Here is a 17065-nt window from a genome sequence, read left to right on the forward strand (position 1 = left end):
GGCAAAAGGTGGTGAGGGAGTGCCATAGCCCAGGGGTGTAGGCTATCTCGCGGCTCTACCAGCCTTCTGTCCCTGGAACAGACTTTTCAGTCCTTGGGTTTTTTACAACCGATTCGTCAGAGCGTGCTAGAGAGTTTGGCATAGGAATTTTTTCAAAAAACGACTTAGAAAAAGGTGCATGGGACTTAGGGGGGAGTCCCCCATCTAGCCCCTGAGGGAGGCTCGGTTCTACCGAGGTAGAGCCGAGTCTCCCTTACGGTGTTATCGTATTGCCGAGACTCACGATGGGCTCGGGGGGGGGGGGGGTTCTCAAAAATTAGATCAACTAAAGAACACTTCTCAATTGTATTCCGAGAAACAATATACACAATGCTTGGAAATTTAAGGGTAAAAGCGACGTAGCTGTTCTATGTTCCAAGCGTTGGTGAAGATTTCGCCCCTCTCGTTGGCTAGCTTGTAAGTCCCAGGCTTCAGCACTTAGGACCCGGCATCTTGAGCTTGAGGTAGGTGTAGTTGGGGACTGCCATGAACTTGGCGTAGCACGGCCGCCCCAGGATGGCGTGGTAGGTTCCCCTAAATCTGACCACCTCAAAGGTAAGGACCTCCTTGCGGTAGTTGGAGGGGGTGCCGAAGCAAACGGGAAGGTCGATGCGCCCGAGGGGGCCGCGTGCGTTTCCCTAGCATGATGCCGTGGAAAGGCATGGCGTCACCCTGGAGCCTCGACCGGTCGATCTCTAGGAGCTTCAGGGTGCTAGCGTAGAGGATGTTGAGGCCACTGCCTCCGTCCATCAATACCTTGGTGAGCCGGGTGTTGCCCACGATCGGGTTGACAACGAGCGGGTACTGCCCGGGATTCGGGACATGGTCGGGGTGGTCATCTCGATCAAAGGTGATCGCCTCCTGAGACCAGTCGAGGTATCGGGGAGTGGCCACCTTGACCAAGAAGACCTCTCGGCGTTCCTTCTTTCATTGGCGCGCCATAAGGCATGCCGAGGGTCCGCCAAAGATCATGAAGGCGTTGTGCACCTCAGGGAACCCGTCTCCTTGTCATCGTCCTGGTCGCCGGCGCCTTTCTGCTTGGCGTCGTCGTCGGGGAGCCCGAGCTTGGCATAGTAACGCCGCAGCATGGAGCAATCCTCGAGGGCATGCTTTACCGGGCCCTGGTGGTAAGGGCAGGGTTTCTTAAGCATGTCGTCAAAGGGCCTAGGGCCCTTGGGGCCTTGGGGATTCTTGCGTTCTACGGCTGCAACCAGATCGGTCTCGAGGATGGCCTGCTCCCCTTGGTGACCCTTTTTCTTTCTCTTGGGGAGGTGGGGAGCCGAGGCCTCGGGGGCCTCGTCCCTCCGCTTCCCCTTGGCGTCGTTCTCGGGGAAGATGGCCCCAATAGCCTCTTCGCCCGAGGCAAAGTTGGCGGTGATGTCGAGGAGCGTGGCAGCCGAGCGCGGCATGTTCCGACCTAACTCTCGGACCAAGTCTCGGTAGGTGGTGCCAGAGAGGAAGGCCTAGACGATTTCTGAGTCATCGACGCTGGGCAACTCGGTGTACTATTTAGAGAAGCACCGGATGAAGTCTCAGAGAGACTCGTTCGATTTCTGGCAATAGCTCTTAAAGTCCCAGGAGTTTCTAGGGCGCACATATGTGCCCTGGAAATTCCCGACGAAGATTCTAACCAAGTCGCGCCAGTCGTGGATTTGTGAGGGAGGAAGGTGCTCGAGCTAGGCTCGCGCCGAGTCTAACAAGAGCAAGGGGAGGTTGTGGATGATGAGCAGGTCATCATCTGCGCCACCTAGCTGACAAGCCAGGCGGTAATTGGCAAGACAAAGTTCGGGATTGGTCTCGCCGCTATACTTCATGAGGTTGGCTGGTTACCGAAACCGGGCTAGGAAATGAGCAGCGCGGATGGCTCTACTGAAGACTCGAGGGCCAGGCAGTTCAGGAGAGGGACTGCGGTCCTCCTCACTATCATAACGGCCACCTCAGTGCGGGTGGTAGCCCCGGGCGAGCCCCTCATTGTTGTGGCGTCGTCGCCTACTGACCACCTCATGGTCTCCCTGCGCCTCGCGTTGGTTGCCGAGGCGGTCGAGCAGCAAGGGGACCCAGGGGGCTATCGGTGCTCGAGCGAGCTCGGGACGTACCGAGGCCTCCCTATTCTGCCGAGGTGGTGCCATGGGAAGGTCCGAGGCGCCCCTGCGCCGTCAAGAGGTGGAACTCTCGGCTTGCTGCACCGCGGCGGTCTCGAGGAGATCCCGGAGCTCACCACGGACCCGTCATCCCTCTGTGGTGGAGGGCTCGGGCATCGTGCAGACTAGCATCGCCGCAACCGCGACGTTCTGGCTAGCGCGATTGAAGATTGGGGGTTGCTCACTCCCTTCGTCCTCATTGATGCGGTGGTGCATGTCGTGGGCCCTCTATCGGGCTCCTCCGCCCTCACCGCAACCTCGATGCTCCTGCTCAAGAGTATCTCGAAGCTGCTACAGGAGGAGTCAGTCTTGCTCGACCTTGGCCTGGAGCTCACGAAGCTGTTCTAGGTCCGGGTGTTGAGGTCGCACAGGGGCGACGTTCTCATTCTGTGCTGTCGGTAGGACAACGCGCGGAGGTGTGGCGGCGCCTGCACCCGGGTGAAGTGGGGAACGGCTACCTGCCCCCTCGTCCTCCTCGCCCGTCCTCGGCATCCTGAGCCTAATGTGGAAGCACTCGCGAGTGGGGTCATAAACACCCTCATCATCGGAGTAAGAGTAGCCGAAGCAGTAGTCGCTTGCGGCCAAGAAGCAGCGCATGGTTTCAGGGTCGTGGAGTTTGGAGAAATCTGCTTCGGCCCATGCCTCTTCCTCCTCCGAGGAGTCAGCATGGGTGTGGGTCGTCGCGGTGGTGTCGAAGTCGAGGGCGAAGCGCTGGCGGCGTCCTGAGGGATCTGCGTGAGCAGAAGCGTATGCGTAAGCGTAGGAGGCGGTGGCATTTCTCAACCCGAAGGGGTATGGGGATGGTGCCATTGCTAGGCTCTACTCCGCCGGAGTTAGCTCCTCAGGATGTGGTGGGGTGGAGCTTGATGTTGGGGCGTCGCCGCTTGCCGCCGGCATTTTTCCCTTGTCCAAGCTCAGGCTAGACAGGTTCCCGACCAGGGATCCTATGCCAACAGCTGGGTGTGGGATGCCGGTGGAGCGCGGCACGCAGCCCTGAGCTTGGGTGGTGTCATGGTGACCCTGCTCGCGTCGTGCCTGGCAAGCGCGGCGAGAGTGGCCACCCGGGCACCGCCTACGCCTGGGCTGCCGGTGCGTGACGTCGTCGTCGGTCGGTGGAGCTCGAGGCGTAAGGAGCACCATGTCGTACTCAGATCCTAGAGACATGAACTCTAGGCTCCCGAACCAGATCACCGTGCCGAGACGTAGTGGTCATACGGGGTCTGCCATCCGAAACTTGTTGGGATGACGAAGCTGACACGCAGACGCCTCCTACCTGGCACGCCAACTGTCGGTGTTTTGGACCAGGGGGTCCTCAACCAACTAGTAAATTTATACTGTGTGTTCCCAATCCCGGATGGTGATGCAAAGAGACATAAGGTTTATATTGGTTCAGGCAATCGATGCCCTACGTCCAGTCTGAGAGATCAATCTTGTATACCTTGCACCAAAGTGCTTGTAGTAGGGGGTTACAAGCTGGGTGAGAGAGGGAGCTTGTCCTAGGTCTCGGCGTGGAGCAGTGCGGGCTGCTTGAGACGTTGCTCTCAGGCCGCGGGAGAGTGTGCGCGAATTGAGTGAGTGTGTTTGCGCGAGTCTAGGTCTAATCGCCCATCCCCAGAAACAGCCCCGGTCCTTCCCTTTTATAATCGAAGGGGGACAAGGGTAATACATGCGCTAACTACACGGTGTCATGCGAACAGAGGTGGCGTGTCCGAGCCCTATAGCCTGTTCCTATGGCGGCATGGCCGACGGAGTGGTCTGTCCTTGAAGTACTGGTGCGACGTGCCGGTCACATCCAATCCTGTGCGTCGTGGGAGCTCCAGGGTTACCTCGAAGTGGGCGTGGCGGTCGGTGCGCGGGTCACTATGTGTTGACTGCGCGAGAAGCCGAGGCTCAGTTGGTGCCGAGGCCGAACCGTTGTGGGGGTCTCGGCAGACGTGAATACTGAGGTTGCCGAGACCCTGATGTAGAGTGCTGAGGCTCGGAGGGAACAGTTGATCTCGTACGCTAGTTCCGAGGCTATGATGACCCGAACTAGACTCCCCATGCCGTGTTGTCTTCGGGGTGGGGGTTACGGGGCACAGTGTAGTGCAGGCACTGATCGTGGGCACAGCACCAGAACACAGTGGCCGGTAATCCCAGCCGCGCCTTGTCCTAGTCGGTATGGCGTTGATGCGACTCCTTGTCCCGTCGGCCACTCTGTGGTGTCGAGCCATCGTCCGGCTGAGATTGTGGGAGTGGTTGACGCATTAATGGGACGTGACGCGCTGTCGGGAAGACTGGTCGAGGTAGGAGCGACGGGTTATTGTCGAGCCGGCCTCAAGCGATATGGAGGATTGCTGTCTCGTTCGAGGCTGTACGCACGGGGCCTCGGGCGAGATGGAGGATGAGTTCCTTGTCGAGGCCTCCCGTGAGAGTCCTCGCGCGAGGCGGAGATTCGTCAGGGCATCGAGACCTCCTGTGCGAGGCCAAAGGTGAGGCGGAGAGCCGGTGGGCTCAGACGGGGCCGGTGGTTAACCAACGGCTTACTTTCTGGTTTTGTTTTTGATGGGGTTTAAGTGACTCTTTTGGTGTACGCTCGGGGTACCCCATTTTATGGTACCCGACACATATCTATTCATTTTTACACTTTTCATAAATTACAAAGCTAAAATTTATGTTATGATGATCATAACATGTAAAATGTAAGTTAATATTGGCAATAATATCATAATGTTCTATTAAATCCGTTTAAAATTTAAAATATAACCTTGATAAATATTGTTTCTCTTCCATTGTAAGGCATAAAAATATTTAGTTGTAAATATATCATAGCTTTAACTTTCATACTATCCTTGTGTTGGTAGAGTTAGATATCGTGTCAATTATTGGTCTATTTTTTTATTATAATAGAGATCTCTCTCGATTTCTACACGGTAACCCACGTCGAGGATTATATATTGGTATATGCATATAGCTTGGAGATAGATTTACTTTGATTAGATTGGATAACAAACTACTCAAAATTGCAGTTCATGGTTTGATTAGTTGGATTATTGGGTGATTAAATTCTAATAATAATGGTTTATTCCTTATCAAAACTACATTAACAATTTATTTATTAGAGAAAAGTTAAGGGTTCAAATACATATTTATTGTTTTACTTTTATATTTATAAGGTCATGGTGTGCTTATTATGTTTAGTCGATTCTTGGGATGACATCGCTGCGTTTGGGTTCACAATTCTTAAGGGAAAAAAGTGTACCTAGAAGAGGACGTCCACAAATTAAGCACACTCAAAGGCCGATATACACTCAGCAAAACCTTTGTTGAGTGTTACACTCAGCAAAGGGCGCTCGGTAAACAGTTTATCGGCAAAGACCTCTTTGCCGAGTGCACTTTATCAGGCACTCGACAAAGCCTTTGCCGAGTGCTAATCTGACACTCGACAAAGAAAAGTCATCGTGACGGTGAGCGCCACCGTGACGGCGGCTTTGCCGAGTGTTAAGGTCAAACACTCGGCAAAGGTCGCCTCTTTGCTGAGCGCCGTTGACTCAGACACTCGGCAAAGGTGGCTACTGTGCCGAGTGCCACCGGCAAGACACTCGACAAACATGCGACCTTTGCCGAGTGCCTGGCGCATGGCACTAAGCAAATCTATGATGTTCGCCGAGTGCAATGGCCTTTGCACTCGGCAAAGCATGTTCTCAGGCATGTTCTCAGGTCGTCACTTTACCGAGTGTCATGGCCATTGCACTCGGCAAAGTGACTAAAAACTGCTTTTTTATTTGTTTTTTACATTCCATCCAAACAAACAGAAGATATATATAACAAACATCATCAACATCACATATATATCATCAACAGCACATATATATCACCAACACCACATATATATAACAAACGTCACATATATATAAAAAACGTCACATGTCTCACAATATATCACAAATAAGTTCACAAGTAATCCAAGTGCTCCATCATCTACAACCACAATTACAAATAGAAGTACCATTAACAACCACAAGTATCATCACCAAGATGGCCAATGAGACTAATTGGTGAAGGATTTGCTAAAGCATGAGGATCGTTCGATGCCGCCGATTGATTCTGCAAAAAGAAGAAGAGATTGCATGTGTCAGACAAGATAAATATATATCATACATGAATAAAACTTTCATACTCCACTAGGTTTGACCGTAAGCATGAACATACAAACTAAAACATTTATACTCACAGGAGTAGAATAGTGAGGAGGTGGAGGTGGAGGTGGAGCGAATAGCGAAGGTGGCGGAACTACACCCGTAGCGGCGCCAAGACTTTGCATGTACTAAAGAATCTCCACCATCCTCTGCTGCTCGGCCTCCCGCTCGGCCTCCAACCTCTCCATCTTCTCCTGCATCTGCTCTCGTATCCTCCTCTCTTGTTCCAGCTGGGCCTACAATATATTCACCCCAATGTTATAATAATGCAAAAGAAAGGTATGAAAAACCAATGAACGACGAATAAACTAGGAATAACCTCGAGTGCCTCCACCCGGTGGTGTGAAGTGTCCTACCAAGGTCGTATGGCTGGGCTCCTGCTCGTGCTGCTTGCTCGAATCTGGGAGAGACTAGGAGTAGCGGTCGAGTCAATTGCACCGTCGCCAATCTAGTACCGCCCATGCTTCTTGCCTCCTCCCACCCTCATGACGACTTCTCCATCAAGGTCCTTGGTGTTCGGATCGTACTCTGGCCCATGGACCTCCCTTGCCATTGATGTGTACTCACTAAGGCGGTTGTGGACGGTCGCATTGTTGTACGCCTCGGGCCCGTCCTCCGGGTTGTAGTCGACGTCGGACGTCGCCTTGCCCTTGTGGGCCATAGCAAATGCCTTGAAGATGGAGCAAGGTTGGCCACCATGTGACACCGACTACGAGAAAAACAGCAAGATGATTAGAAATCATGCAGAATTGAGCGTTAGAATAAATAAATGAATTCGCGTACCCATGTTTCTGCGTATCCGCTGAGGCTGCGGCTGCCTTGATGGTGTGCTACACCTGGCATCATCAAACGCCGTTCCCGGCACAAGTTGTGCGTCTCCTCCCACTTGCGTGAGCACCACTTGTCCACCATCTGTTCCCAACACTGGGGATGCGTGGTGCACCAATAAGGAATCATCTACAGACCATTAAGTACATGACATATCAAAAGATGAAATTAAGCCTACTTAATCTCAAAAGGAATCAGTATTAATGTTCTGTATTTACCTGCATATACTGGTCCCGGGTCAGCATCATGGTTCTTGCGTCCCTTTTGGTGACCTTCGTTCTAAGGACGGTCCCGTGGTAAGTTATGACGGCCTGGATGCACGCCTCGTAATACATGTCCACAATGAGTTTTTTGCAGCATTTGGTAGCCACTGCATCCGCCCTGGCCTCATGTCCGTCCTGGCATCTAAAGAAATCATGCATACAAACATGATGTATCCATTCATTATTTCAAGAATATCCAATGGATGTGATGTATTGAGCAATGTAGTGCGAGGAAGACTTACCCACAGCTCTTGCTTTACCCGCTCCGCCTTGTTGTTGAATACCCTGCGGGCCCGATCTGTAGCATCGGGGGCGGCGGCGTAGTGGTCAAACGAGTAGGCCAGCCCCGTCACTCCGACGTACTCAACTAGGCCAGGGAAGTGCTCCTTGCAAAGAAGATCGAGGATGCCATTGACTTGGCATGTGTGACCACCTCCACTCGCCACAATCGTCCAGTTCCTGCCCAAGTGATTAAGAAAAAATATTAATTTCTATTTTGATTTTCAACATATCATATAAAGTATTGATAACATCTAAAGTTACTTACTTTTCCTCCTCGGGTCGAATCAGCGGGCGTCTCTCACGAGGTATCGGTCGCTGAGGGAGGCTCGCGGGACCTCGCAAGTAGACGCTCGATGAACTAGAGGAAGCGAAACCCCCTGTTGTCGCCTCCTCCTCATCGTCCTCCTGCACGTCCTCCTACGCCTCCTCGGTGTCCTCCTAGGGCACCTGCTCCTCCTCCTCACGCAACGGGGCGGCAAGCGACGGCTCCCTCCTGCGGCTGCTCCTCCTCCTACTCCCATCGTCCACCATCTTTTCTGTGGCTTATAAGTCGGCTGATGCTGTTTTATTGTGAGAGAAAAACACTGTATCATGATAGTTGAGAACATGGTGTATATATTCAAAACAGTATTAGAATGGGGAATGTTCGAACATAGTTATTATATTATTATATATAGTTGAGAAGTCCATTGCTAACTCAAGTTAAAAGTGGGTTTCACATTAAAATATTACTCTGTTTCCCTTTAATAACGGTTACATATTATATATACCACAGAATCGTTGATGTTCACTTTGCAATTGTGGATAGGTAGGGTCTAAACAAAAGATTAGTCATGATTGTTTCTTTGTTTCGTGGAGCATCCTTTCCTCTGTTCAATTCCTAGGGTCTAAATAATGATGGCCGAATTCCAGCTGCAGCTATTTGATTTTTTAGATAAGGGCAGCTATTCGATTTATATAAACTAATTATAGCATATGCAGATTATTTAAGAAGACCCAATATTTGAGGAAGGTTGCAATATTTAAAAGATGACGAATTTCCACCTGGCTTTTTGTAATCCTAGTTGGAAGATACATTTGATAACTTGTTCTATTCAGGGCACAATAATCGGATGGCATGTAACTCTGTGTGCTTGTGAGATTTGCTTCAAGTACTAGTTTATCTCCTTCTGGTATGCGTACTATTACTACTAAAAGGTTTGCTTTCCTCGACAATGATTTTTCATCTTTGGTTTATACGAACAAGTATAATATAGTTCGATCTGTTATTTTATATGTTAATGGGTGGAGCTTCTATGGCAAATTTTATTCTTGCTTAGCTTGTTGTGATGTACAACTAGCTAGTGTGGCATTCTAATGGAAATAGCATGAATCAGATGGTCATTTGTATAACCCTAGCGTTTATATGTTTGATACATGAAAAATCATGTCTACTGTTTTAGCAATAGATCTACAAATTAAAGATGTGCAGGGGCAGAACTAACATGCAAGAATACGTTGTATAGTACCACAGAGTTTATACAGTTATTGGCCTCCTACTAGATTATAATAAGCCATAAAAACAAACAATATGTGATGGTCATACGAAAAATGAAAATATTGCTATAGCTCTGAAGCACCACAAGCAAGCCTCCTCCACACAAACAAACAATCTTGCAACTAATTCTATACTAGAGAGCTAGCAAGAGAACTAATTACAACTAGTTACAACTAAGCTACTCTACTAGCTACACAGTGGCGGCTGGGCGGCGGCGTACCAGTGGAAGGGCCTCCTCCTCCTCCTCCTCCTCCTCCTCCTTCTTCCTCCTTCCTCCTTCTTCCTCCTCCTTCTCTTCTTCCTTCTTCCTCCTTCCTCCTCTCCTCCTCTCCTCCTCCTCTCTTTCTCCTCCTCCTCCGGCGCCGCGGCGCGGAGGGAGGCGTGGGGGGCGGCGCGGGCGGTGGGAGGCAGGTGGCGCAGGCGCTGGCGCGGGCGGGTGTGGCGGCTTCGCTAGCGCGAGCGGGGGTGGCGGCGGCGCTGGCGTGGGCGCGGGTGGTGTGTGTGTGTGTGTGTGTGCGCGCGTGTCTGTGGGCCGACTGGTCCGACGGGGTTAAATACCCCCTTTACAGAGTGCCCCCGATCCGGCACTCGACAAAGGTTTTTTTTTTAATTTTTTTAAATTCTTTACCGAGTGCCACCCACCCTGGCACTCGGCAAAGAATTTTTCTGTCCTAGCACTCGGCAAAGAGCTGATTTGCCGAGTGTCATTTTTTGACACTCGGCAAACAATATTTTTTTTTACTTTTGACCTTCAAACTTTTTCTGCAGTCCTCATACAATACATGTTACTCCATGATCCAATGTGGCACATTTCTCGGACTTTTTCTATATTTCTTTAATTTATTTTATTTAATTGAATTTTCTTGGATAATTTAAATTGTAACCACTAGTCATTCAAATAATAAAAAAATGAATGAAAAAATGATATTCACGTTATTTAGTATAATGTGAGGCCGTATCCAAGAACAGACCACCAATTTCGAACATCTTGTTCACGAAACATGACCACGAACTTGCGATCGAGTTGTTTTTAAATTCTATAAAAAACAAACGAAGTCCAAAAATCATGAAACTTGTCAAGATGTCATGATATCATATGTGGAGGCTATGATAAAAAATTTAAGAAGGTTTCGCGCACGTTGTCACATACGATGCTTGCAAACCGAAGAATCTCCGAAGAAGTTTCATGATTTCGTGAAGAGGCCGACGAGGTGGTAAGCATCGTACGTGCAACTTGCGCGAAACCTTCTTAAATTTTTATCACAGCCTCCACATATGATATCATGACATCTTGACAAGTTTCATGATTTTCGGACTTCGTTTGCTTTTTATAGAATTTAAAAACAACTCGACCGCAAGTTCGTGGTCATGTTTCGTGAACAAGATGTTCGAAATTGGTGGTCTGTTCCTGGATACGGCCTCACATTATACTAAATAACATGAATATCATTTTTCCATTCATTTTTTCATTATTCGAATGACTAGCAGTTATAATTTGAATTATCCAAGAAAATTCAATTAAATGAAATAAATTAAAGAAATATAGAAAAAGTCCGAGAAATGTGCCACATTGGAACATGGAGTACCAGGTATTGTATGAGAACTGCAGAAAAAGTTTGGAGGTCAAAAGTGAAAAAAATACGGTTTGCTGAGTGTCAAAAAAAAAATGACACTCGGCAAATCAGCTATTTGCCGAGTGCTAGGAGAAGACACTCGGCAAAGGGTTAACGGCGGCTGCCGGCCGTTAACGGCGGCGGCCCTTTGCCGAGTGTTATTGTTTGACACTCGGCAAACCTAGTCTTTGCCGAGTGTTATTGTTTGCCAAGAGTTCGGCACTCGGCAAACCATCTCTTTGCCGAGTGCCAGTTGTTTGCCGAGTGCTTTATCTCTGGCACTCGGCAAAGAGGTGGTTTGTCGAGTGCCCGATAAAAAACACTCGATAAAGTCTAGAACACTCGACAAAGAAGCTGTCTCCGACAGTGGCAGTTGGAAACGAGACAACTGCTTCTAGAGTAGATGCAACTGATCCAAGTGTTACTCAATGATAACGTTGTCGTCGTCTTAGAACATTATTGTTCATGCAATGCAATAGAAAGGATCAGTACAGAAACCTATTTTTATTGGAGGTTAACTATAATCATCTGCAAAATTGAACCATATATATTACTCTAGAGAACAAGTGCCACGCAGAATCCGGCGCAGCTGCTATGAATCAAATTGTAGTAAATTGAATTGAACCGTTGTTTCCACAAACAAATACAAAAAAAAATCTTGAATCTTACGGATGGACCAGAATTCAAATTTGATTTAAACGCAGGGTGTGCGAAAGGCATGATCTGGATTCTGGAGAAAACCATACATGGAAGTGAAGGATCTTGAGAAGACCATGTAGGATTGTTGACGACACCAACTGGACCAGTTCAACATGGTCCTACATGGATATGGCCTGGCGGGATCAACTTTTGGCAAGCATGGCCTGCGGTGTTTAATTCGGTTTCGGTGGGTGCAGATGCAGGTCGGGAGAGCCGGTCGCGTGCACGTTAACGCTGGTCGCACCACTGGACTAACATGATGAATGGCTTCAAGTTGTGCCGGTCCGCTGCAGGATGCACACAACAATCTTGGACGATGAGTGGAGGTTGCATACACAGCGACGATGCCAACAAAAAGCAAAACCAAAATAGAAAAGAATCAAACGGATGAAAAAACCCAGGACACGGATAGGACGGAAACAGAATCAAAATAGAGGCAGGAACGAAGGATTCCTCTTTAGATTAGGATGAGCACGGGTTATATATATATTTGAGTCCAGATGGAAGAAACTCTTTATTGTTCGGTAGTTAAAGGGAGACGGACAAAAAATAAAATAAATGGACGAAAAAAACAGGTTGAAATTTTGTCTCTTTATTAATAGGTATAGATATACAAGCGACTATTACTTTTCGTAGCAATCATATGGATATTTATACTACTCTAGTCTATACCTAATAATAAAGAGGCGAAATTTTGGGGTTTTTTTTTTGTCTATCGACCCCTAACTATCCGATAATGGAGATTTTCTTTTGCACATATTTAGATGACACGTGTTCATAGTAGGAGTTTGAATATATTGCGTCCAGCCGATGATCAATACAAAAGAGTCCTATTCCAATACGTATTGTGCGGCCCACGTATCAGGCTTTGTATACAATTGTATTGAGGACTCCAAACCTATCCACAATCCGAAATCAGATAGAATCCCCCCCTGTCTGCCAAATAAATCTAAACAAAGAAACGTGATCCATATATTCTCATTCTCAGCGCTAGAGAGATTGTCGTAGCCGACGAAGCTGTTGAGGGCGGCGTGGTACGTTAGTCTCGCTAAGGTACGTAAGAGCCAAGCAATGAATCCCGGGTATGAATACAACAAAGCGAGAATATTATGTGTTCTATTAAGCAAAGGATATTTCAATTTCTAGCATGAATACAAAATCGGATACGTGTTCTACTGAACAAAGGATATTTGATAAATATTAAAAAATATAAAGAACATGTATATACTAGGAAAGGTGTCCTAATAAGGACACTGATTCGTTCGAGAATACTTGACACGGATCAAATATAATAAACATTTAAAAAAAAAGGAGATTCCTTGGTTTAGTCGAGATGTTCTGAGCCTATTTGATCCATCTTATTTCAATTGGATTTCGTTTTGATAGGGCATTTCAATTGGATCTGGTCCAAGCCCAAGCCCAAGCCGCCCCAAGATATTTCATTACCGCCTGCGTCCGTTCCGTTGCGCGGTTGCGCCGGCCGGATAAGGCAAGGGGACGAGACCTCCCCCTGCTCCGCTCCGCTCCGCCACGCCGGCACGCCGCCGACGGTCACGAACCGTCCATCGTCCATGGCGTCACCGCACCTCCCCTTCCTCTCCTTCCCCAAAACCCTACCGCCACCACCTCCACCGCTCAAGCCCCACGCCCACCGGACCTCCCTCGCCGCCGCTCCAGCTCCGCCGCCGGCCCCGCCTGACGGCGCGGGACCCGCCGCGCCCACGCGTGGGGACCGCTTCCTCGGCCTCCAGCTGGCCACCGAGGCCGCCGCGCGTGTTCTCGCTCCCGACGACGCCGACCGGCGCCGCCGACGCAAGGAGAAGCGCCGGGCCCTGGCGCGGAAGCCCTCCGGCCTCGCCTCTTGCTACGGCTGCGGCGCCCCGCTGCAGACGGCGGAGGAGGCCGCGCCGGGATACGTCGACCCCGACACGTACGAACTGGTAATCACCAATGCTTCTTCCCCTTCCCTTTTCGCTCGGCCACTACATTCATCCATTCATAGTCTTCCTCGGAGCAGAGAATGGTAGCTGCGCTGCGCTCTCATTTCGTTTCTTCTCTGATGAGCAGAAAAAGAGGCACCACCAACTGAGAACCGTTCTATGTGGAAGGTGCAAGCTGCTGTCTCATGGCCACATGGTCACTGCTGTTGGTGGCCACGGTGGTTATCCTGGCGGCAAGCAGTTTGTTTCTGCAGAACAACTCAGGGAGAAGCTGTCATTCCTCCGTCACGAGAAAGCGCTGATAGTCAAATTGGTAAACAACTTGCCGGATTGCTGATTTTCTTGCCTCAGCTCCTTTCTCTGCCCACCCATTCTACCTTCTATGTGAAGGTTGATATCGTTGACTTCAATGGGAGTTTCCTGGCACGAGTACGCGATTTTGCTGGTGCTAATCCTATTATACTTGTGATAACAAAGGTGGTTGTTTTATACATTCAGTTTTTCTATACTGTCCTGTTTTTTTATCACTATCATCTGACAACTGAAGCTACTTCTTTCCTAGGTCGATCTCCTTCCCAGAGACACTGATTTGAATTGCATAGGCGACTGGGTTGTCGAGTCAGTTGTCAAGAAGAAGCTTAAGTAGGAACCTTTTCCTTACTAGTATTCCTCATTTTACGGCACTTTCATCAGATGATCTGACCAATTTAAACTTGGTATATGCAGCGTCCTTAGTGTCCATTTGACAAGCTCAAAGTCATTGGTTGGTATCACAGGGGTTATATCAGAGATTCAACAGGAAAAGAAGGTCAGCATCTCTGTTTATTTTCTTTTTGTGATTATTGCAGTTGGACTGTTCACTTCTTGGCCATGCTCGAATTATATCATCTCAAGTTCTACAGATCTTCACTTCCCCTGCTTGTTCTACATTTCACAATCCTTACTGATGTTTATTTTTATCATATTAGGGCCGAGATGTATATATACTGGTAAGCACTCATCACTTCCATTTTTGTGTTCTTCTTTAGATTGGGGGGGTGGGGGGGGGGGGGGGGGGGGGGGGGGGGGGGGGGGGGGTGGGGATAAGAGTGCAATTGCTGTTCAGAGATATGTGCATTATATTGTATATGCAATTGCTACTGCTATCTGTACAAATTTAATCAACTTCAATAATTCAGGCAATACAACTTTAAAGCATGCGAGTTGTGTTTCTGCCTGTCAGCCAGTGTAGCTATGTCTGACCTAAATCATACACTGTTACAGGGTTCCGCAAATGTTGGGAAATCTGCATTTATCAGTGCAATGCTAAGTATGCCTTTCCTATTATTAATATTTGTCCTGTATCCATTTATGTAGTGGTTACCATCTAAACAATGCTGCTCGTTCTTTTACTTACCACACTAACTGTTGGAGATCCTTCTGTTGTAGGAACAATGGCATACAAGGATCCGGTGGCAGCGGCAGCCCAAAAATACAAGCCAATACAGTCTGCTGTTCCTGGAACAACCCTTGGCCCTATTCAAATTGAAGCATTTTTAGGCGGAGGGGTATGATTCTGTCTGGCCAATTGATCTTCTGAAAGGATCTGTATATGTTAACTTTAGTTGCTAGCCTGTTGCACGCACTTTGTTGATATAGCTATACGAACAGTAATTTAAATCCGTGCTCGCTGAAAATTCTCAAATAAAAATATTCCGCTAACCTACATAGATGTGTCTATACTTCTAAAGGTGTGTCTTATCATGATCCTTTGATGCAATACAATTGTTTCTATGCACTGACAATGCTCAATATGAACTGCTCCAAAATATGTGTTCTCTCTGATTACATCCCGATGTTTTGTATTTACTTAGAGGTCCAATTTGAAGTATACTAACATATCCCTGAATCTTTGCACACAGAAATTGTATGATACACCTGGAGTCCACCTTCACCATAGGCAGGCAGCAGTTATCCATGCTGATGATCTGCCTTCTCTTGCACCACAAAGTCGTTTGAAAGGGCGATGTTTTCCCGTATGTATATTTCATTCGGTTGAACACATGTTCCTTTCTCTAAATTTCCACACTAATCTTTTTCTTCAGAACATGATGTTATGTTCAGGCTAATGATACAGATATTGAATTGAGTGGGAATTCATTATTCTGGGCTGGGCTAGTCCGCGTTGATGTTGTCAAGGTACCTAATGAGCTGAACTTCATCTTTGATATATTGTTTTCTTACCATGTTCTAATTCTCCCTTCTAAGCTGTAATTGTCAATCAATGAATGACATAGGCTCTTCCACGCTCACGGCTGACATTCTATGGGCCCAAGAAGCTAAAGATTTACATGGTCCGGACAACAGAAGCAGATCAATTTTACGAGGTATGCCTATGCTAATTGGTATGAAAGTTCATTGTCTAATACCACCAGCTATATTTTATTTGGCTTAGAAAGAGAGTTGCTTCTCCCTCTTCTCCTCTTTCTAATCACAGCTCTGAATTGTGTCCTGCAAAACTCTTTGCATTTAACCATGCTCTTCAAAACTGTATTTTCTATGTTTGCATGAAACTTACATGCATCTAAATGAGGTTCATCTGAAACAATGATGATTTCATTTTATTTCTGTCTTGTTGCTTTTTTTTTTCATTTTCCAGACTGAAGTTGGAGTTACATTGACTCCGCCAACTGGTAAGGAGAGAGCTGAAGGATGGGCAGGGCTTCAAGGTGTTCGCGAGTTGAAGATAAAGTATGAGGAACGTGACAGGTAATGTCTGCAAGTAATGGTGATGCCATAGCTTTACTCATCATTCATTTATTATATGGTCAAAAACTGCATGGGTAGTCTAGTGAAGCTAGCCTTCTTTTACTGCGAGGATGGGGAGTATCTTGTCTGGATAACAAGAGAAATAGAAGCAATTGCATTTTTTTTTTTGAAACGAGCAATTGCATTTCTGTAACAATGTCATATGCAGGCCTGCTTGTGACATCGCAATCTCTGGGCTTGGATGGATTTCTGTGGAGCCATCAGGCGTGCCATCAAACGGCCCTGATGACAATATCGAGGAAGAACATGATGGCGGTGAGCTGCATCTGGTGGTACATGTACCCAAACCGGTTGAGGTATTCGTCCGCTCCCCATTGCCTGTCGGTAAAGCGGCGTCACAATGGTACCAGTATCAAGAGTTGACAGAGGAAGAAGAGGAGCTGAGGCCTAAATGGCATTACTGATGCTGCTCTGGTTCTCTACCTATTTCTCTAGCAGTAGTACAGTATTGTGTAATCCAAAAATTTAGCACAAAGTTATATGCTATGATGAGATGATGTTGGCACGACTAGTGTTAGGATCAGGTGATAAAATGGATTCAGAAAACAAGTTTTGAATAATTTTGTCTCCGGAGGAAGGCTTGTCTCGGTTTTTCCCTTCCTCAGACCCCATTCGTGTGGAAGTCTCTGGCACTGGGAATGCCCTTTTTTATGCTTTGGAAGGTCATGTGGAATCCTATGTTCAGACGTGAACAGTATGTCCTGCACATGTACTCCAAATGAAGGAGCTTCCTGACA

The 17065-nt window shown here is 47.8% G+C and overlaps 1 protein-coding gene across 1 annotated transcript; it reads left to right on the plus strand.

The window, feature by feature from the left end:
• The first annotated feature begins 13011 nt into the window (after positions 1-13011).
• LOC136466468 (putative nitric oxide synthase) lies at positions 13012-16923 on the plus strand. Its single transcript, XM_066464887.1, has 13 exons — positions 13012-13520; positions 13648-13833; positions 13911-13997; positions 14083-14162; positions 14247-14328; positions 14489-14509; positions 14784-14829; positions 14949-15067; positions 15422-15535; positions 15624-15698; positions 15797-15886; positions 16159-16268; positions 16477-16923. The coding sequence occupies exons 1-13, from the start codon at positions 13152-13154 to the stop codon at positions 16730-16732; spliced, it is 1635 nt and encodes a 544-aa protein (XP_066320984.1). The 5' UTR covers positions 13012-13151; the 3' UTR covers positions 16733-16923.
• Positions 16924-17065: the final 142 nt, after the last annotated feature.

This window comes from Miscanthus floridulus, chromosome 7 (assembly GCF_019320115.1).
Source record: "Miscanthus floridulus cultivar M001 chromosome 7, ASM1932011v1, whole genome shotgun sequence".
Lineage (NCBI taxonomy): Eukaryota > Viridiplantae > Streptophyta > Magnoliopsida > Poales > Poaceae > Miscanthus > Miscanthus floridulus.

Coding starts and splice junctions, on each gene's coding strand:
- LOC136466468 (XM_066464887.1), top strand. CDS start 13,152: ATGGCGTCACCGCACCTCCCCTTCCTCTCCTTCCCCAAAACCCTACCG. Junction 13,521..13,647: donor ACCCCGACACGTACGAACTG/GTAATCACCAAT, acceptor TCTGATGAGCAG/AAAAAGAGGCACCACCAACT. Junction 13,834..13,910: donor AAGCGCTGATAGTCAAATTG/GTAAACAACTTG, acceptor TTCTATGTGAAG/GTTGATATCGTTGACTTCAA.